We start from the raw sequence: 24,079 nt of genomic DNA on the forward strand, positions 1-24,079 counted from the left end.
GGTAAATAAAAACGTATATTATAATTATTTATTCGACAATAATGTAATAAACATTAGCTTTTAAAAAAAGCCGTTACAGAGTTCTCTGATGTTGTAATGGGCCAGTTCGAGCAGTGGCGACATCTGAGCGGAGCACCCGAAGCGGCCAAGATTCATTTTTGATCGGATTCAGTTTGACAAAATCGCTCAGCTATATGTGTGATGTGTTTCGCGGAAATCGCCACGAATTGAGCGTTTTGCAATTACGAAACAGCGTAGGGTAATTTGCCGGGTGACAGGTGTCTTGGTGTCGTTGATTGTTGCTTTAGTTTTTTTTTGGGATTATTTGTGTTTGATCAGTGCGCCTGAAACAGGTAAGATGACGTTTTTTGTTGATGCATTAATAAGGTTATATTGTGTTGTGAATGGGCCAATGTTGCACGTTACGGTGCGGCGCCAACTCCCAGTTTCGTGGTTGTTGGGTGTAACTTTCCTATTGGAAGTTACGCCTACGTATTCGGGTAGAGGTAGGTAAGTTTGACCACCTCGGCCCAGTCAAGGACGTACTGTGGCACCTGTATGAGCAAGCTATTTACATTGGAAACACGCGAAATTCCATTGCTTCGGGTCCCGATTGTTTTCAGGTTGTAGTCGTCAAAGTGCGCTGGGATATTTTCCTTCTGAAACGAATTTTATGCGCCTTTGTGTGTCGCAAATAATGAGGATAATGTGGCGTGAAAAACGGCTTTCTCCTCTACGTAAAAATACGTATGTGGATTGCGGCTTTCCGGCCTTTTTTCACTACTATTTGGGTCCGTTTGTGCAAAGACAGATCTAGTTGTGCTGTTAATAGTGTTTTAATTAGTTCGTTTGTTAAATTGCTCTAATAATTTTTAAATTTACTTAACATTCATGAAATTGTGGTTGAAAAACTAAAAATCCTGAATTTTTATTTATTATTCCTTTAAAAAACTATTTGAATATTTTCTTTTCAAAGTATAGAAGGCTGTGAAAACACTTGTTTTTATTTTTGAACTGGCTTTGGCATTGAATTTAGTTATGTATGTGATATTTGACAATAAAACTACTCATTTATACAAAATTAAATTTTAAAAGTCAAAGATATGGAGTGGTAGTACTTATGTTTTTCAAAAAGTACATCAAAATTCTAAAAGAAAATGATACACAGAGTTGCCAGATAAATAGCACACGTAGACTATCTTAACGTTAATTAGAATCACACACCTCAAATTGAATGTCATCAAAATATTCTGTATTATATTTATATATTATATAACATATAACACACTTTTGAAAAATATATTTTTGTTAAATAACTTATACATAACTTTAAACAAAATTGTTAATATTTTGTTGGCACTCTTTGTTCCTTATAACCACCTGCAAACAGTGAGGCAAAGATTCAATGAAATATCGCCAATGATTGTTTGAAATTAAATTTCATGACCCTTCAATTAATAACCACAATTAATCTAAATTTGATGCTTTTTGGTGTTTTAATCGAGATTACATGACGTTCCACAAGTTTTCAATTGTATTTAGATCCGGACTTTACGCTAGTAAATCGAGTATCTCAACATTTTTATCTTTTAACAAACTTGAACAACTTTGGATTCATGTTTTATATCATTATCACGCATAAAAATCCATATAATTGGTAAATTATCGCTGGCAAATGGTTTCATTACATCTCTTATGGTCTATATACGAAACAGTCCATTTTATCAGTAATTTTTTGTAAATGTCCCAGACTATGCCAAGGAAAGGAACCTTAAACTAATACTTTTCCTCTACCGTGTTTCAAAGTTTTTGTAACGCATCTGAGATCCAAAGTTTTATTAGGACGACGATGAATGTATTTTTCACCATCAGATCTTGCTCTATTGAATATGCATTCACTGAAGTACCCTTCACCAAAATTCTGGGGAATAATTAATACATTTTTGTGCAAACTTTTAGTTTTTTCAAATAAATGGTTTCATTACTAAAATATATCTTTCCAAGTTTTGTACATTCAGTCTACTAGACATACTGATTAATATTTTATGATCCAATTAATTGATTTATTATTTATCTAGAGAACGAGAAAGAATGTCGATTACTGATTTTTCCAATTTGTCTGTCAATAAAAGGAGTGTTTTTTTGTTAGGACATTTTCTTATTGTATTTTCAATAGGGGGTGTTGTTTCATATTTGTTAATAAGCATTGTAAACTATTTTTTCGGTTGCATCATTAGCAATATTTGTAATATTTAGATTTTGATGTTTCATATTAATTATTGTTTCCCTCTTTTCTAGAAAATGTTTCTTACTGTAAATAAATTTATAAATAAAATAATTAAATCGTACTAAAATTAATTTTAACTATTAAAGAGTATTACATAATACATTTGAGATGTGTAATACAAAAGTATATATTGACATATATTTTTTATACTGATTGGACAAAATTTTGATTAAATCCTTTTCTGAAATATCTTACAAAATGTTTTATGTTAAATTTGGTGCTATTTCTGTGGCCACCACTCTAGCTAGCTTTAAAACTTCTTTATTCCTTCCAAAATTAACTTTTAAACGTTAAATATAGGGAGTAACAGCACATATTTTTATGCGTTTCAAAAAGTACACAAAAAATCTAAAATTTTGAAAAGAAAAATTAAAAACGTTTAATCAAAAATATTTGAAAAATAGGTACAGGAAAAGACTTATCATTATTTTTAATCAACTGTTGTTGATGATCAATAATGGTAGTATATTTATAAAAATATTGAAAGTAACAATACAAACACATGAATAAATATAGATAGATAATTGCACTTTCTGTAAAAGCACACAGCAACATTAATTTATCAGTATAACCTCCAGACGTCACTGCTTGTTTATATATTTATAAAAAATATTGTGAAAAATGTGAAATATGTCGTTTATAACATTAAACGTTCGTTAGACACAATTCATGTTGTGTGTTTAAACAATTAGTTGTGAATGAAATATATATTAAGAAAATGTGAATGAATAAATATTTTAATAGTGTGGAATAACGGTGGTTCCACAATGGTTCCAAATCGATAGAGAAGGTTCATAAGTAACTATGTGTATGTGCATAGTTAAATATACCGTTGTAACATTTGCGGTACAGAATATTTCTACGAATAAGTAATACACAAAAATTGTAAAATTTTAGTAGTTGTAAATATTTTATTGCAATTCTAGTTAATTATAAATTGTTATTAAGTGTCGGAGTTATAGCGTAACATGCAATTGAGGTTAAAAGTATTTTTAACTAAAATGTTTCTTTTAAATAAAGAATCATTGTTTGATTAATTTTTATGTTCAATTAGCCTTTAATTAAAAAAATACCCTTTCAGATTGTCTCAAAAATATTATTTCGTTTAATTAGAAAGCTTATTTTCAATGATAATTGGCGACAAAAATTGTTTCACAAACGCACAAAATTGCCGTTTAATCATCTCAACATATATTCATAACCAATTGTTTAATAGCCGGAATTAAAAATTCCGAAACCGTCAATTTCTCAACCATCCATCGTCGTCTCTTCGACTTCGCAATCAAAAAATTGCTCAAAAACGGAAAGACGAAACGATGTGTTTAAGGAGAACAATTTATTATGCACATTAGAGACGCGTTGACTGAATGTTAAAATTAAACAATTTACGTTTCTGCATTGTAAACATTCTTCGATAATTATGTCATGTTTTTGTCAGCACACGAACTGTGCATGCTTAATTGCGGCCTGGTGGCATTACGAATGTTTTCGTTTTCACTAACAAAATCTTGGAAACGATTCGGCCGGTTTTATTGTCGAACGGGAAAAAGAGGCTGATTGTGTCAGATCGTTGAACTAAACGTTGACTCATTTGAATGAAGTAATGTCCTTCGTGAAGGAAAATCACTATTTCTAGTTTTTTTATTACTTATAAGTATTTACTCATTTTTTTATTAATTTCGTTCCCAGAAAATTGCTTAAATTGTATATTATCTAGATATATCTGTAGATAAAAATTTTAAAATATATTGTATAAATATGATTGCATATTATCTAAAGATATCTGTAGTAAAAATTTGAATTTATATTATAATAACAGTAAACCAATATTGCGGTGATATCCCTAAAATTAATTGTTACTCAGATATGTGTAACGTTTTTAGTTGTATTCATTTATTGAGTGATGTAAGTAAGTACCTATTATGATATGCTTTTATGTTGCCGCCATTCAATATAGATAGATTAAAGATAAAATTAAAAGTCAATTAATATAACTTTTAATATGATTTTTGAAAACTATTGTGAGATCTTCCTGCTGATTTTTTCTGTGAAATATAATGTTCTGTCAATCGTTTTCCGCATTATTAAAAAATTTAGAGAAATTGGTCAACTATTAGCCACAAAAAAATTGTCTGAGTTCGTCAATTGAAATTATAGGCAATCTGGATGAAATAGGACTTGCTGAGATTAGTTCAAGGACTGTAGGCTATTGGAAGGGGGTTAGTTTGACCCCAGACCTACAAGAAAAATCCTGATTTCTGCTAAAAATGTGTGATAGTTTTGACTTGCTTTGAATCACAGTCATTGGACCACAGAACAGTGGGGGAATAGTTTTTAGTGATCTAAATTTAATTTATAAAAAAATGCTTCTGCTTCTGTCCTACAAGGACAAAACTACACAAAATATTTGTTATATCCATAGTGTAACATGGTGGTATATTTATGCTTTGAGGATGTTTCTATTCTTCTGGCGTAGGCTCTTTTAGAGTAATGTATGTACATTTAATCGTTAAAAATCCCTTTCAAAATTAAAGTTGCTGTATTTATGCCCAACCCAATTCAGAAAAGTATATTTTAAAATGTTACTCTAATTGTTGACAACTACCGTATGTATGTTAAATATTGGTATTTAATACAAATATGAGTAACTGAATTTTTGTCAGTTATGTTAGAAAGAAATTAGACAAAAATCATTTGATATGCAAATTTTTAAAGACTATCTAAATACGCAATAGTACGTTAAGTATGAGGTATTTTATTATGTTATATAAATATAATTATAATAATATAATACACACATAAACAATATATCTTGTGTGTTTATATAACCATTTTTAATTGTGCATATTTTGTTCACAATGTACATAAATAAAATATCAGATATTAAAACAATATGTTAAAATAGAAAATGACGAATATAATATGTATTAATGCAGGTGCTTTATGTAATAATTTATTGTGTAGTTTAATATAGATACATTTCATAAATTAATATGGAAACAATATTACTAATTGCACATGCATGTTATAATTAAATACTGAGATGATTTAATTAATTGAATAGTAATAGGATTATAAATAATTTTATTAAAATAAACCACAGATTATTATACAGTATTATTTACAAGATATAGATGTTATAAAATAAATCTCCCTTTTCTATTTCCTTGTGAACAGTTGGATCCAAGTCAAAGGAAAACATACAACTAATTCTTTAAAGTCATCCTCTATTTACACATGTTTAACATACCCACATGTAAACCATATTGAACTTGAGGGGAACTATTAAATGTACCATTGAATCTATTTTTTGGTATACGAAAACCTTCAATTAAAAGCTGATCTGTTTGATTTTATCGTTTTATTACATGAAATACCACCATAAAAACGGTTTTGCAGTAAACAAAATAGGTCGTGGTAAGTTCAAATATTTGCTGATTAAAAATTTGTTATTTTTAATCTCAAAGTCTCTTTTAATTTGTTTATTCGTCAACATTTACCATAAACGATATTGTCCCTAAGACAATTAATTTTTAATTATTGATTATATATTTTTTTAATTCAAATCAATATAAAAAAATACATTTTCTTGTGAAATATCAAATCAACTGTTTTATAATTTAAATTTTGAATCGGTAGACATCTGCTTGTTTTGCATTTTCAATTTTTCCGACACCTTATCATTGGCGCAACCATCATAAAACATCATTATTTTACGACGAACAGCTAACAACCACCACCATAGTACATCTGCAATTTATTTGGACGACCGCAACGATTAATTAAAGTGAAAGATCAACAAACTGACAAACACCGCTCCGCAAATTTAAATAGCCTCGCCGGGCGTACAATTACTTTCAGTTTTATGAAACTTCAAACTCGGCCGAGTTTTCCACTTCTGAAATGGAATGAAATATTCAACGTTAGACAGATTAATTATTCTTTGCAGAGCTCGAAATGGACATTAATTAAAATCCATGATGGAACGTACTTTATGAACGGCAAACGATTTATAACCGTTAAATAACTTGAAGATCTATCAGACGCACATCTGCGCCCGATATTTCCTCCTCGACGCTTTCCAATCTCGTAGTCGTAAGTAATTGATTAAATTAAAATCAATTTGGGCTCAAATTAGTCGAAAACTGCGTCTAGATTGTTTCCTCTTTGAAGTTTCACCTGTGACACAAGAGCTAAAATTATATTAATCGATAAAGTTTGACAATATGCGTCCAATTATGATCTCTATGATGTTTCCATCTAGACACTTAAGAGATAGTTTCTATTATTTTCGTATTTTTAACGCGACTTAATTATTGTAATTAGCGACCGGAAATAAAGATATATACGGCGACAAATAGGCGATGTGAATGTGAAAAGTAAATATTTTATTGTTTGTACAGTGTGTCCTAAATTACCGGAATTTAACTGTTATGAGTTCCAGACCAGATAGAGAAAAGATGACTTAAGTACACAGAGCTGATTGTTTCTTAAAACAATCATTCCCCTTTTTTAAGTTTATACAAATTGAATCTGGAAGATTTCGAAAATTTATTCATATTCTAACAAATGGTAAAAATTTACTTTTTAACGTAATATATGATACTTAAAAAATATATCCACAAAAAATTTGGAGGTCTTATATCTTATATTCTTAGTAACTTCCAAACACCTTTTTTTCCTTGATTTCAGTAGTTTTTCAAAATAATCATTCGACATATGTTTTCACTGACTTTGAACTTCTTCGTAGAGTTCATTCCAATTTGACAGTCTTTTTGCCTGGTTTTTTCCGTCTTAAAGGTTTTCAATTGGATTGAGGTGTGAGCTTTGTGCTGGCTAAGACATTGCACATACTCCTTGAGGGGTGAACCATTTTTTAACTAACTTAGACAAGTATTTTGGATCATTATCGTGTTGGAAGGTCCACGTTAAACTCATGTTATCTTCGGCAAATGGATGATTGTTTCTCCAGAATGTCACGATAAACGAAATGATCCATTATGCCGCCTATCTTAACAGGCCAAACCCAGGAAAACATCCCCACCATGTTTCATAGTAGGCCTTCCACTTGGGAATATGCCTTTCATTAATTGATCTCCTCACCAATGAGATACCATCAGATTTAAATAACTGAAACCGACTTTCAAAACAAAATTGTTTTCCATTGTCAATCTGTCCAGTTCACACGTTCTCTTGCAAAAAGTTGTCTCGCTGCTCATTTTTTAATAACTCTTGTCTTGATAACTCGAGTTTTTTTGTGGCAACTCATGGTTACAGAATACTTCGACTGTATTTATAATAAAAAATGTGAAATAAATGCCATTCACGTTTGACCATTCCACGTAGAATTCTTTGGCAATTGTCAAAGAACACTTTTTCGCCGAAACCAAGCCCATCGCACGATTTCGCGGAACCCAGATCCGTATTGTCATGTCGACATTTACATAAAAATCTGGTTTGGCGACCTGCACCGTTTAACCCTAATTGCAATTTCGTTCCCAAAAGTCGAACCTCGTCCCTCCTTCGCTACCCCCTCCCGATTGAACCGGGAAAATCGACGTGGCTCGCACAAAGCCGCCCCCGTACAATGTCGGAACAAAACAAATTGAATTCGCAACAACTGCGTCGGGCGTGATGGGCCTTCGACAATGGACTCCTGCTAGTCTGTTTGTGTGTCTGCCTTGTCTTCGGCGAGTCGAACGTGTTTGGAGGCGTGCACGCCGGACTATGAGCTTCGTTTCCTGCCGTTCGGAACGGAGATAGCGCGACTCGCTTTTCGGATCTGTATAAAGAATCCGGGAAGCGCTTTGTTCGGCTTGTGTCTGGACTGGCGTTTAATTGTGCGCGGGTCTCGGCGATGTTGTCGAATGGAAAGTGGTTAATGGACTGTCTAGACAAATGGAGGTACGGAGAAATGTTTGTTCAGATTTTGTCTTTATTAATAGTGCATATTATAATTTTAATCAATTGAAACTGTAAAAGTATAAAAGTTATATATACAGTAGTGGTCATTATTATAGCAACTTCTTAAAATGTCAAATATTTTAGCCACAACACTTTTACTTAATGTAAACTGTTAAAATAATATTAAAGTTGTCAAAAACTACTATGCTCTTATTCTATAAAATATTACATATTTTTTCCTTAATTGAGCTGGATACAAATAACAAACAATTTTTAATGATTAAATAAATCTGTATTATTTAATTTATATAAGCTCCTTGAATTGCTGTGATGAGTTCATTTAAATTTGTAAAATTTTCATGTCGAATTTGGTTATAAACCTGTTTCCCCATCTTTTCTATAGGATTGACATCTAAATTTTGGGACTAGCAAAAGGAAACATCCGATTCATTGTTATTTTAAACAATCCTTCACAATTTTGGGTTTGTGTTTGGAATCATTCTTCTTGTAGGTCTTGGGTCACACAAATTCCCATCCACTCACCATCTTCTCAAAATCTTTGAACAAATTTCAAGAAGTACCATTTCCTCCAGAAATCTTTATTTTCAGTTGACGATAAAATTTAATTGTTTTTGTCATTATACTCATCCAGTTATTATTTGTTTTTCGACCTCAAACAAATTTTTTCATAGCTACCACTTGACGATTTTCTCTAAACTGTTTAATAATACGGAAAACAATTGAGTTATTTAATATTACTAACATTGCAAGAAAGTGAAAATACCTGATCACCTACTGAACTTATTTTATGTAATTTGAGATAATAGGATACAGTATAATAGGATAAGGGATTATTGTGACTTTACATAGCCAATTTTCATTTGAGTCATACACCTAAATTATAACAAATTTGTATTACAGTTCCAATTTCATTTTACTTGGCTTAATTATCGATACCTAACTGGTTTCAAAAGGGAGAAAAATAGTTGAGTAAAAGCTTTAGAAAATCTAATTTCATTCTATTTTTGTGGATTTTTAGTCACCTTCGCAGTATTCTTTTTTAACAATAAATAATTTCAAGTTTTACGTTTGTTACTTGTTAGTTTATTCAATTATAAAAAAATCGGATAAGAACTAAAAATGTTAGGATGGAAAGAAAAATTCATTAATTTTCATTTTTCATCCAATCCAACCAGGGCTTAAATTCATTTTTTTATTTTCATAAAGATGAAAAATTTTAGATGATGGAATTATTTATTGCCGAAATTACTCAATTTATCAAAGTGACTAAAAATGATGAAAAATTGTAATAAATTTAAACAAAATAAAGTAAATAATTTTGTCTTCAACACACCCTAATTGCCACAAAAATACACAAAAAAGTTTCTTTATTCTTTCTGTAAATTAGGATTATTTTATTATTAGATAAGTATCTATTAAACGTTTTAGTTGCTGTATTATACCGTTTTAATGAAGTTTTGAATTATATTCAGTATTACATTACAGATTATCTATTTAATTATATAGATTGATAGTAATAAAACTCAATTTAATACTTTGTTGGAATATCGATTTACCTAATTTGGAATATAATAGAAAATGTGTACTTACGTTGTAAAATGTATGTTAAAATAAAATATTATTTCACGCCATAATCATTTTGACATCAGTATTAGTTAATTGAGAACACAAATTATAGTGGTAAAATAAAAAAAAATAAAATTTTCTCTTGTTAATTAATCAAATATTTCAAACTTTAATGTTCATTGATAATTTTCTGTTACGTCATACTTATTTCACACATATTAAAACTAAATAAATCCTAAAATACCAGAAAAATTTCTCTTTCTCAAGGAAATCTACCCATTTCAATGTATTAATTTTTAATTTCAATAAATTTTGTAAACGTTAGTATACTATTTTAATGACTTTCATTTAAACAATTTCAATATACGTTATTTTATACCGGGTAAAATTATTAAAATGAAATTATTTTTATTTATTTTCAGTATTTTTATTGGGTATTTAAGTATTTTCGAAACCTCTTAAATTATCCAAATTTATTACATACTACCATATGGAGAGATTTTTATGATATTTCAATATTTAACTTAGAATCTGGCAACATTTATTATTAATTATAATATTTCAAAAGAATTTTAAAGACTTCCATTACTTTATGTTGAAACAGAATAGAAGTACTAAAAAATGTTTTTATATTTATTATATTTACTATAATATTTTTAATGTTTATAATATTACTTTCAGTCTATTTAATATTTCATTTTAAATCTTGAAGAAAAAGTGGTATTTTTAGTAATTTTTTCAGTTTCACTTTTAATTATATATAGTGGTGGTCATGATTATAGCAACATAAAAAATATGAGCTTGAAGACAAAATTCTGTGGAAAAGTATATCTCGAAACACGAAAGAAATTGAATGTCAAAAATAATCCAATATTATATAAAGCTAACCTTGAGTAAATCGAACTTGCTGAAATTAGTTCAAGGTCTGTGAGAAAATGGTTAGTGGATGAGGGTTGGTTTGATCTTGGGCCTATAAAAAAAAGAAAATTTTGACTTACTGAATAAATAGTAATTTAATATTATTTCACATTAAATAAGAGTTAAAAAATTTAAAAAGTTGCTATATTAATGACCTCTATTGTACAAATCTATATGAAAATATCCAAAAATGTATGAAGTACTTACAATTTTGTAAAATTTGTAGAATCCCTTACTTTATATCGAAGAGTACCAAATTTATAGTTCAGTTTTTTTAATTAATAATCTAAATTTTATACGGTTTCATATGTCCATTTTGAATTTGAACTAATAATAAGTATTTTTAATATTTTTCTAATTTTCATATTGAGTACCCGTTATCTAATTTGTAGTAAACTTTTTATTACTTAAATAATAAATAATTTTAATAGCAAATTTATTTTTTATTAATTTTTTTTACTAATTTCCCTTCATCAAACTTTCAAGTTCAAAACCGCGAACTATCACAATATAAGAATTGTGGGATTTTGGGAACAACCGTGCGCCGGGTCACCGAGAGATCACATCCACATTACACGCACACGTTTTCTAACAGATCGAGAGAGAATATAGTTGGGCACCTCGCCGCGCCAGCTTAGCTTTGCCGCAGCCCGTCAAGGGGGACCTAATCGGAACCAGTACCGGTATTTCTGTTCAGCGGTTCGGACACCCAACGGCCAGCTAGCCAACAGCACATAACTCAGTACCGACACAAAAGCGCGTAGGGTTCGAGAAACGGTGCGTGTGTGTGCGAAAAGTGGTGTCACGTTCTCAATACTCGAGGAAAATCGGCGGCTTGACAGTGTGTGCGGGAGTTTTCCCTTGGGATTTCGGGCGGTTTTTATAGGAGGCCAATCATGCCAGGTCAGTAGGAGAAATGTAACGTGAACTACATTGGTGGCGATCGTGTAAGCGGCTCGAACATACCTTTTTGCATGTTGGAACGGTCGCACTGTTATGTGCTGTGGTTAAGTACTCGCGATTTTGTGCGTAGTAATCAGTTTATTGGCACGGTATGTTCAAACATCCTGGATAAATTTTAGTACTTCAATAGCAAATTTTTAAAAATCCAAGGGAAATAGACAAAAGAGGACATGTTAAGATTATCTATTTTAACAGAAAGGTACTATATTAAATATAAATGGAATATTTAGAAATGTTTTAATAATAAAAATGTTTCTGGTGTTTTCATAGGTTCTTGTTTAACTTTCAAGGAGATAACAGATTAAAAAGGATATAGTCATATAGAAAATAATACGAAAGTTACTTTGTATTTTAATATTTTGTTAAAAAAGAAAATAAAATAATCATATCTCCATAGATAGTTCTAATTTTACAAGAAAATGATGGTTTACTAGAATATTTGGTACTACACAATATAAGAAATTCTAATTTTAAAAAAATGGTACCTAATGTAGTAAACCAAAACAATTTGAAGATAAACTTTATAAAAAATGAAAATGGTTCTGGTACTTCCTTGGAAGTTCTGCCGTAACTCATAAGGAAATAATAAACATAAAAAGGATGTGAATTTTAATTGTGTTGCTTATAATTAGAATGTTAAGTACTATTAATTATAAATAATATTAATTTAAAAAACTAGTACCTGGTCTAGTGGATTAAAACAATAAGATACTTTTAAATCTAAATGAGTGGGTTATGAAAGTTTTAGGAAACTCTAGATTTACTATATTGATGATCATTTTAGAAGAATTCCTTCAAAACTGTAACCGATTGAAGGTTTGCGATTCCCTCCCCTGGTCTCCTTGGGAAAATTTACCTACATAACTTATTCAGCAACATCAATATAAGGGGGAACTATTCAAACATCTTGCTACTTATTTTGAATAATGAATGCTTTTTTATGTACGTACGTAGGCTTAAAATATTCGGACAGCTGCCAGCCAAATATTAGATCATCAATTTTTTGTCGATATTCGCTCCGGTTTGGATTATAATAACACGGTCGTACCATTTTATTGGCAATTTTGGGTATGTATACATACATACCTTTGCATGTGGGAATCTAATTTACGGCGTGCTGTGTAACGAACCAGATTAATTAAGATTTAATTTGTAAAAATACAATAAATACCTTGAATATTTGTTGCAGCTTTTATTAGGAATCGTAGTTACAGAAATAGACTTCGATACGTTAAAATATAGAAGTGTCGAGGCTGCATTTAAATAACCTAACCAGCCAGTTTTTAATGACTATTTGCCAGACGTGTGGGTGTCACAATATAAACAATTGCAGAATTCGCATCTAATGAACCGGCTGACCCAATTTTTTCGTGCAAACATTTAATGTTTTATTATTCGATTCGGTTAATAATAAATAACTTTCATGTGCATTTAAAATTATGATTAATAGAGCTTTAACTTTTTTATTAGGACATGTACTAATTTCTTTCTATTTTTATAGTCTGTTAATATTCTCAAAAAATTCCAGACAAAGATAAACAGACGTGTATTTTTAGTGAAGGATATCTAAGATCAATATGAGCTAACACGCGTATTACACGTATCTTTTTCAATTTAAATCAACAAATTATAGTTGAGCTAAAACACATCTATAATTATTTAATTATTGACGGAATTTTCTCGATCCTGTTTCCACTATTCGTATGTTAATTTGGTGTGGAATCCGTACAAAATATTAAGTTAATTAAGTGTGTGTTAACCGCTCAATAAACAACAATTGGGTCAGTATATTTTTAAAGTTAATTTTAGATTGTCGATATATTTATTCGTCTTTTATCAATAATTAGGTCGACGTTTCAAACGTGACTGACATTCAAAAAATTCATTGGTATCGTTCAAGCCTGTTAAAAAATGCAAATTTGTAATTGACAACTAATTTGTTAAGGTAAAACAACATGACTTTGAAGTTAAGGCAGTCACAGCGTCAAGAACGGTGAAGTAAAATAAACAAAGCAGACTTCAATACGTCAATAAACACAAATAACGAGGATATCGTTGTGACTAAAGCGTACAAAGCTTTGTTGTCTTGTACGGTGTAAATTTATGGAGATTTGCTTTTTAACTTTGTTAGTTTGAGTGATTCACGACAGTATTCGTGTTGCAAAAACGCTTCACTAATTAACTCTCACAGCGAAATTAATTTAAGTATTTAATGAATAATTCTTTCAAAAATAGATCTATTTAAAAATAAGAAAATAAAACATTTAATATAGACAAGAAAATGAAATATATAATTTGAAAATCAAATTATTTAGTTAAGAAATTTAAAATAATGAAAAAAATTAGAAGTATTTGTTTTAATTACGTTACTTAAAGTTGACATTTGCCAAATAACCTATACTCCATTCAAACTAGGTATGGAGTAACATATAGTATAGTGGTTACATACTTATTTAATTTATTATTCTTATTATTTATCTTAAATTACGTGGATAGCACATAACTATTGTTTACTTCACTACATACCTTTTGTGAGTACTCTAAGGTACTACTGTTTTTCTTTTCTAAATATATTATTGCCTATTTAATGTTATTTTAGATAAACTTATGTAATTATTTCTGTACTTAATAAGGTTTTTCTTGATCTCTATTTATTATAATTAAGATCTTGATTTATAACTCGTGCTAACAAAAATTGATATTAATAAATAAATCGTTTCAATTACGCACTTGCTTTATTAGTTTTAATCTGACAAATATTTGTCGAGATAACTTATTCTTTTTCCATAATAATGACGTTTGCTCAGCTAACATTACGTCCATTGTTTGTAATGTTTATGTTCCCATAACGTAAGTAAATATACAGTTTTATAGTCGCAAACTAAAATATCCACTAATTACTGAACCAGATAATGCTATGCAGGAAAAGTTGAAGTCGGCGCTCTCAAGGGCACGATTAATGGTAGTGTCTGTTGCACTGTTAGCCGTTTTCGCGTGTTTAATTCAACGATTAAAAAATTAACGACGGGAAACTGTAATGTTAGAGAAAAATCTCTCACAACTTCCTGTTGTTTAAAAACACTTGAACTATGGAAACTGAACGTAAACGTACTATTTTAACATTATGCAATGGATATAATAATTTAATATTATAAATATTTCATTTTGATAATTATCTGGATAATATTAAAAATTGACAACAACGTGTGACTAATTTTGGAAGATTCAGAAATTTGATTAATCCTGATGTAAATATCATCATAATCGTCAAGGCATAAACGTCACTTTAATTATCAAGATAATTGTCAGCTAACTTTGATAACAGAAACAGTCTGTAGTAGTAGTTCATAAAATTATTTATTGATCAGAATCAAAATGAATGATCTTTGTATGCAGATTGACTTATCTAAATCTTTCACCGTGTCTCCACATAGGGTGGAATGTTAACTGCCTTGACTTTTAAAATCATAAAACATTTTTCCTCCGATGCAATCTAAATGTGTTTACGTGGGCAAATGGCATTTTTATTTCGGCACTCCATCATTTCATTTTCGTGTATCTTGTATAAATTAGGTCAAGCATCAATAAATATCAGTCAGTAAGTTATTTCGGTCCGTACACTTGTCCAAGTGGCTTCTACATTCTTTATCTAATTGTAAATATGGATACATTTACATAAATAAAGCAGTGAATATTCGTATATCACTGCTTATTTACAGGAAAAAATCAATAAATACTGATGATACTTAAGCGAGTTGATGAAATAATGGAACGCACACGTATCGCATTTTTTATTGTGCAGTTACACTTAACGGGTTCGTTAAATTGGCGTAACGATTGAGCACACATCTCCCCCTTCCCATTACGTGTCTATCGTTATGAATTGCGAACTGCCCACGCACAGTACACTTAACTAATCCCTGGGGGGTATTATATGTATTGCGTTTCGTTCTTCGGTGATTTGTCACTGTTGTTGGTAATTGGAGGTTTTTTTCGTGACACTTCTAAAACTAACTAGTTGGGAAAATGCTCCTTTGGAACCCTAAAAAGTTATGCAGCTTAAATTCTAGTTTTAGCAAGCTCTTACCTAAATTTGTATGAAAATAGAGATAAAGGTTAAAAGCAAATTCTCAGTCTACAACAATTATTAACGAGCTATTTCTTGAAACCATTATTTTCCTTTAAAGATTATAGGTGGAATTATTAAAATGTATTAATATTAGAATTAAGGATAAATTTTAATAATTATTTGTATTCTAAATGTTATCAGTTTAATTGTGACTAATTACCAAATTGTTTATATTATCAGATCATTATTGTTTATAATTTCCTCCCTAATTAAATATTTATAAACACAATTTAATGTTCATTTATAACCGAGATAACTTAACAATAAAAATTATATAAATTGTGTATTTATCAATAATAAATTAATTATCGATTAGTTTTTTATTTGGCACGAACAATACGTTTTTGTTTAGAGAATAATGGAAAGTGGAAAGCTACAACAACCAACTCGATTAACTATCTTCGATTTTCTCTAAAAATAGTAAACGAATAGAATGCAACTCCAAACTAAAACTGATATCGCCATTTTTACATTTCATACGTGTCAAGTTTTCTATTCTGAATTGTGTAAAATCGCATGATGCCAAGGGGATAATGAGATGTACATTTTACAGCATGGAATAATCAGAGTATCACTGGTTTTTAATCAGACTGGGTAAAATACATGAGAGAACATTTAATAAATACATTTATTCCAACACATTGCAAACAATTAACGGTATCAATTGTTTAATAATTTACTATAGAACTAATTCATGTGGTTCTCAAACAGATGATTGATTAATTGGAACAGAGACAATAATAAATAATATAATTATTGAATTAACGTTGTTCAGTTCGTTAACTTTTGAATGCTAAGTTGTATCGTCGTAAATACGTAGTTTCCATTTCGTTGTGGTTTTAGGTATTTGTGCCACATGGCAATAACCCTTGTTTACGTCTTGAATTACCTGTAATTAAAATTTAAAACCATTAAAATGGTATATTTAATAATTATTTTACAAAACATAAGCATCTTTAATAGATTCACTAATGAACAACACTTAATATTAACTAGGAAGATCTTAATTAAAATTTGGTTTTCTGAAAATTAATCCCCGGTTCAAGGTTTCAGTATTTATTAACGGTGCAAATATATCACACATCGGTGGGGATAATAGGCAATTGCTACGGATTCCTTTTATGCGGTTAAGCCGAGCTTAGCAGTCTGAAAAAGTAAACGCAATGAAGAGATTGAACGGTGCTTGACCCATACGAAAATGATGGATTCCTCAGTTAATTAGATTATCGAATTCACGGGGACAAATGAATATTTTCGTAGGATCTAACTAATCTTCCCCAAAGGTTTAGCTTAACATTTTTAATGAATTTAAAAATTTAATCCTACGTTCAATATACATAGTTATTGTTTTATAAGATTAGTCTCGCAATTTTCAATATTTCAATACTCTAAAAAAAATTATAGATAGATAGTTCTACCACCTGACTACTTTTGAATAGTATAAGGTTTTTTCGAATAAAAACCAGGTAAAATCTAACTAAATCTTACCACAAAGTTGACATGTGCCAAATTGAGACATGAACGATTCATTAAGTGTGTTTAAATAAACTTCCGAAATAAAAACTATTCAATATTCATTCAAAAAATATGTATTACAAGTCAGAGACCTTTTACGACCCCCTATATATTATACACCGAAGACAAAAATGGTAAAAATGTGTTGAGGTGGAAGTTGCCATAGTGGATTGTTCATGGAAATCATCATAGAATAAATATTATTTTCTTCAGACACCTTAATGGGTACGAAGCACTTTGAATAATATTCCGGTCGATTTCATGGAACTATAAAATAAAGCCGCGAGGCAAAACAGCATTTCTGAAGACCCGTAAAAGCAATTCGAAGCTCAGCCACACAAACGCTTAATATCTTCTACTTGATTGAGTATTAAAATCGTTCACATTTTTGATAAATTTCACAAGGGAAAGATTCAAATTGCTGTTGCCATGAACTCTTTGGAAAATTAGAAAGAGAAAACTTATTGAGATAGGTTGTGCTATCAGATATGTGTTTATCGTTTGTTTATTTGTTCAACATAAGCGAAAAGTGACGAAAGTCAATTTGATTATTTGACGAATATATTATATTCGATTGAAATGAGTCATGTAATACATCTCGACAGACCTCACGGCCAAAGATTTCATCCATTATTCCCGACGAACGACCTCCGAGCATCTCTTTGTATGATAATAATTGCACTTATTTGCTGAATGGTCTGTTGCGTTCGCATGAATGCATTCATTGTACAGGTTCCCTTACCAACAACGAAATTGTCCTAATTCCTCCCATTATTTAATGCCGTATTCGTTGTGCGCAAAACATTTCGGTCTTAATTGAAGTCGTAAACTTCACTGTCGCTTGTGTCAAAATTAATAAAATATGCGATGCAAACAGATTATCAATAAACAATGTTTTAATTTACAGGTGTTTCGTTTAGATAATGTCCCACCATAGCGATGACAACATGCTTATACCGACGAGCGAGTCGTTTTGGGAGCCGAACAACTACAAGAAAACCACTAAACGCATCGAAGATGGTTACAAATTGTGTCTCGACCTTAGCGCTCTGGTGAACGAACGGGCCGAAATCGAGAAGAACTACGCTAAGGCGCTGAAGAGCTGGTCGAAGAAGTGGAACGACCTGATCGAGAAGGGACCGGAGTATGGTACCACTGAGGCGGCATGGAAGGGCGTGCTCGGAGAGGCGGACAGGAGGTGCGATCTGCACACGAGGGTGAGGGACAATCTCGCCAACGATGTGCTCAACAAGATCAAGCAGTGGCAGAAGGATACATATCACAAGGTGAGAATCACTTTCTTAGCCAATTCAACAAATGAAAGAAAATTTACAAAATATGGGTATTGGAATATTCCCTAATCCTTCTAAATTTCTGTAGTTGTATCACCTATAATGGGCAAACAACGTGTCATCAAATGAATTTTTATCCCAACATCCCTGATAATTTTTTTTTAATATCCATGTTTTTCCTATAAAGTTGGCATGTCATAATAGGAACTTCTCTTCTCGTCTGTAGCCTAAGTTTTCATAATTATAGCTTTTTTAAGTGATGGTTTCCCCTAATCCTTATAAATTTCTGTATTTGTGTCGCCTATAATTAGTAAACAATAGTCATCAAACAAACTTTAATGCCAGCATCCCTTATAATTTTAACATCCTTGTTCTCCTAATATCGTTGGCAAATCAGAATAGAAAGTTTCTATTTCTTTTTCCAATATCATTGGCACATCAGAATAGTTCATAGAATTAATAACGACTTCACCACACTAACTAACTTAAACGTTCATTTTAAAAATGAAATTGATGTATTAAAATTGACAAATGAATGTATTTTATTTTATGAAAAAATATATTTAGGTGTGGTTTTTTGGCAAATTAAAATATCCTCACAAACGTACTTACTTTCCAATCTATTTAATCTTGAATTAATTTTTCTACATGATTCATATTTGCAATTAGTAAACAGCTTATAGATTTAGTAATCTTTATAATAAACCACATTTGCCACTTTCCTGGTGATTCATTTGCGCATAAATTTGGAAAATCTTAAGATTGATTTGACAATTCATTAAAATTAAACTTTCCTTATTTGGAAGGAATGCCTGGAATTTCCTGTCGACCTAATCGGACCCCAGTTTCGTGGAGCCTTCCCAAACTTGTTGACGTATTGCCCGGTGGCATTTTAAAAACCCACCCAAACACATTACGTGTTATCTCCGTCCGAACATTATTTATAAAACATGGAAGCGTTGATTCATCACTAATAATCGAACGAATAAAATGCTAAACGTTGCACAAATAAATGTCTTTGCGTACGTCGTGCCAAATCCTTTCGCAATAATAGACAAAAGTAAAAGTGTACAAGTACAGGGCTGCATAAAAATAGAACGCACCGTGTGCCGTATGCATAATTCAGCTGTCGGAATGTCGACTTTTACTTTCACACAATCAGGAAGACTGGTGATCTGCATAACAATCGAAAAAAAGACATACACACGTCGAGGTGGTTTGTGTAATTTGTAACGAGACATTTCGGTAGACGATTTGACTATGGATTATTGGCCCAGACAATGTGCCATTTACATAATCAATCAGAACGTGAACGAATCATTTCATTGAATTCTCAATATATATTTTTTGTTTTTAGAGTTATCATTGTTTTTCTTTGTATTGTTTATCATTATTCTCTTAACTTTTTTGACAATTCATTAATTTCATTTAATTCATTAAATATATGTACTTTTCTATTTAATAAACTAGTTTACAGTTCTATTATATTTTCTTCTAAACTGTCATTGATTAAATTGAATTGTTAATAAAAAAATTATTGTTGTTGATGATTATTTTGAATCTTTTGAATTAATCGAGGTATGTTATAATTAAAATAACTTATCAACATATAGAGGATATAAAAATAACTATTACATGAATTATTAGTCATATTTTATTTGCATTCTGTCAGTTTATGAAGGAATCAATCTTTTTTCCTATTAAATTATTCAAAAACCTTCATAAATCATAATTCCTTATTACTTTTAAGCAATTTCCTTTATATAATCATTTTATGTCATTTATTGGAAATTATATTAAACAGTTTCCTGATCTTTAAATAAATGAAAATTGATTATTGCCTAAACGAAGTTTGAATGTAAGTATGCATTACTGAAGTTCTGTAATAATAATTCCCTTTTTTGCATATTAAATTTCTTTTATTCTTGAAATCTTTAGTGATCTTTACATAATTAAATGTTGAAAGAATTATTTAAATCTCGAATTAAAGTGAGTAAAAATGTTTTATTTATTTCCTATTATTTTTCTCTGTATACGTTTTTTTATATTTTATTTTCTTATATGTTTGTTATTATTGTAAAATGTTTTAAATATTTGTTACATTAAATATAATCTTTATTCATTTAATCAATTTATGAGAAATTTTCACCAGAAATTATAATTCTTTTATTTCATTGTAGAGCAGTGGACATTATTACAACAACTTTTTAAAATGTTAAATATTTTTGCCATTACTCTCTTATTTTATGTGAACTGTTAAAATAACATTAATTTACTATTGTTATTTTATACAGTTTTATATAAACAACTCATATTAAGTTGCTATATTTATGGCTACTGTATTATAGGAATTATATTTTAAAACACTTTATTTCCATTTAGAGAAGTAGGATTATAAGATAAATGAAAATTGATTACTCAACTGAACTTTGAAACCACAATGAATTGCATCAATCAAGTGTGCCAATAATCTACATGTGCTGAATTATCTATTGTGACAATAAAAGAACTTATTATTATTATTATTATTATTAGCATAGTTATTTTAGAATATTATATAATTTTGCAGTGTGAACGTTTACTTTCACTCGGTCGGGTGTACATTACGAATTCAGAGTGGATAACATGTAAGTGGAGACGACGGGCATATTAGCCAAACAATGGGACTCTGTATTTACATATTAAATTGGTTTATTGCTGGATTTTCATATCAACGTACCAATTCCCCATTGATATTCATTACTTGCATTTGGTTATATTAAATTTGCAATAACAAAATGTATATTCTAACATAAACAACATATGTTTTTGTTTTCATTCCAGTCAATGATGAATATTAAAGAGAAGAAGGATATGGATGATAGCTTTAGGAAGGCCCAAAAACCTTGGAGCAAACTACTGCAGAAGGTTGAAAAGGCGAAAAATGACTACCACACAGCTTGCAAAACGGAAAAGTCTGCAGCGAATCAGGAAAGGAATGCGTCCGGGGACACTTCGATATCCACCGATCAGGTCAGTTCAAATATTAAGTCTTTGGGTCGTTTTTAACACCGTGTTATTTTGTGATGCTCTGTCAGAAGAATGTGGTGGTAAGTTTACAAGATGCACCAAATAAATTAATTTCATTCGGGATCTAAATGATGAGGTTCTATGTTATGTTTTTAGGTGAAGAAAATGCAAGACAGGGTGCTGAAAACGAAGGAAGAGGTGCAAAAGTGCAAGGATAAGTATGAGGCCGCTCTACAGGAGATCAACCAGTACAACCCAAAGTACATGGAAGACATGACTGTGGTGTTTGACAAGTGCCAGGAGATGGAACAACAAAGGCTGACCTTCATCAAGAACACTCTCTTTGACATTCATCGATACCTAAACATTGCACAGGATCCAGTGTAAGTTCCGATCCCACAATACGTATCTTCCTTTGCTTAGTCAGTATAAATTACAGATTATCACAAATCTACGAAGAACTGTACCACACAATCAACAACGCCGACTACGAGAAAGACTTGAAATGGTGGTCCAACAACCACGGCATCAACATGGCGATGAACTGGCCGCAGTTCGAGGTGAGTTTCAAGCTGAATTTCTGAGTGCATGCGGATTTTTGATTTTTTTTTGTTTGGTTTGTATTGTTAATTTGGTTTTGTGCATGTTATTTACCTGCAGGACTACACTGAAGAGTTCAGGGATATACACAGGGGCAAAGTGAAGGACACCACCCCCTCCGGTGGCATTACGCTGATTAATCAACGGCCTGTCAGCGAGGATTTGCATGTATGCTTATTTTTAATTTGTATTTTTTATTTTATTTAGTGTTACATATTGCACTATTTCACAAAATGCAAAATTTTGCAATAATATGCAGTAAAACTGTGCGACGAAATTACACTTGCAAATTGTATTACATAATGTAATTATTTTGAAACTACAAAATATGTTTTATTCAAATATAATGGAAAGTTTTCAGCTGTCTAGACTGGAACATAATTAAGATTATAACAGGAAAAATTAATGAAAACTTTTAACAATGATCTCTATTATTCCTCCTTCTTTTCAGCTTAAGACTTGTATTCTATTTACTCCGGTTTTTTAAATTTTATTGTTTATTTTAATGTAGGACTACTCTGCAAACAACAAATCTATAAAGACGAAAGTAGCTGCTGCAAAACCGGCAACAGTCAGTCCGCCAGTTCAGGCACATCATGACAATGAACCACAACCGTCCGAGAGACGTGTAGAGAGTCCCAACAACAGAAATTCAACGATAACGTAAAGATTTTATTATTATTTTCAATACGAATTGTAAAACACTTGGTTTTTAGAAATGGAGGATCTAATCAAGAACAGAATCCATTCGACGAGGAAGAATGGGAAGAGAACGGAGCGCTGGTGGACAACGGTGAAGCAGGTGTGCCAGTAAAAGCTCTCTACGACTATGAAGGAGCTGAAAGCGACGAACTAAGTTTCAAAACAGGTTACTATTATTATTTAAAAAATTTTAATATAAAATATAAATTACATCGTAATATTTGTACATTTCTAAATGTGTAAATATCTTAGATTTATTTTATTTCATATTTATCAATTATCAGATTTTACTTAGAAACAATGATAAAATAATATATTACACAAAAGAATGTTAATAAGGTATTAAGATAAGATAAAAATTGGGTCGTACATTTAAAACAATGTAATAATGTCATCGTTTTTTCAGGTGATGTGTTTGAAAAGTTGGAGGATGAAGATGAACAGGGATGGTGTAAAGGTCGCTTCAAAGGTCGAGTTGGTTTATATCCTGCAAATTATGTGGAGCCCATAGAATCATCCTAAATTCAGTGTCAAAATTTGTTAAATTTTTGTTGTTATTTTTGAGAGAAATTTATATACGAGCTATTGCTCAAGTTACGTAATAAGTTTAAGCACTAGCTGTACATGTATGATGGATGAATGTCTTATTTTTTTGTAGAATTGTACAAATTTAACAGTATCAGATAATAAAGTATTTATAAAAAAATTACTGCATAATATAACGTATGATTTATTATGATTAACTGTAAGTTTAAAGTATACATTTTTTAAGTTGTAGGCCTACACTTTACATTGTATTAATGTAAATACATTGAGGAAATAAATCAGAAATCTTCCAGTGGGTATACATAGATAGCTAGACTATATGTATGTAAATTATTACCTAGGTGTATCTTGTTTTCGATTACTAATGTTATGTATATATTAATAAGTAAATAAATGAAATGTTTATTTTAGAAATAATTTTAAATTATTTTCATTTTAGTATTAGTATAACAATTACGTGAATCTGCACTCTAAATACACAAGAATGGACTATTATTTAATCACCGAGTTCAAAATTAGACTATATTAAACTAATATAATTTTTTATTGTGATTTTATTTATAAACTTTCTAAAAAACTATTTGAAATCTCATAAATAAATTATTAATATAATTTGAAACATGGTCA

General features: G+C 30.4%; 1 protein-coding gene across 2 annotated transcripts; it reads left to right on the forward strand.

The window, feature by feature from the left end:
- Positions 1 to 133: 133 nt before the first annotated feature.
- LOC109595297 (protein kinase C and casein kinase substrate in neurons protein 1) lies at positions 134 to 23,869 on the forward strand. 2 transcript variants are annotated; one of them, XM_020010628.2, is made up of 9 exons: positions 135 to 353; positions 18,211 to 18,589; positions 21,419 to 21,607; positions 21,761 to 21,987; positions 22,044 to 22,164; positions 22,265 to 22,372; positions 22,716 to 22,867; positions 22,921 to 23,072; positions 23,313 to 23,869. In XM_020010628.2, exons 2-9 carry the CDS (start codon positions 18,227 to 18,229, stop codon positions 23,426 to 23,428), a joined length of 1,428 nt encoding a protein of 475 aa, XP_019866187.1. In that variant the 5' UTR covers positions 135 to 353; positions 18,211 to 18,226; the 3' UTR covers positions 23,429 to 23,869. The 2 variants fall into 2 exon arrangements, with proteins under 2 accessions (XP_019866189.1, XP_019866187.1); XM_020010630.2 differs by lacking the exon at positions 22,265 to 22,372 and having other exon boundaries at positions 134 to 353.
- The last annotated feature ends 210 nt before the right edge of the window (positions 23,870 to 24,079 follow it).

This window comes from Aethina tumida, chromosome 7 (genome assembly GCF_024364675.1).
Source record: "Aethina tumida isolate Nest 87 chromosome 7, icAetTumi1.1, whole genome shotgun sequence".
Lineage (NCBI taxonomy): Eukaryota > Metazoa > Arthropoda > Insecta > Coleoptera > Nitidulidae > Aethina > Aethina tumida.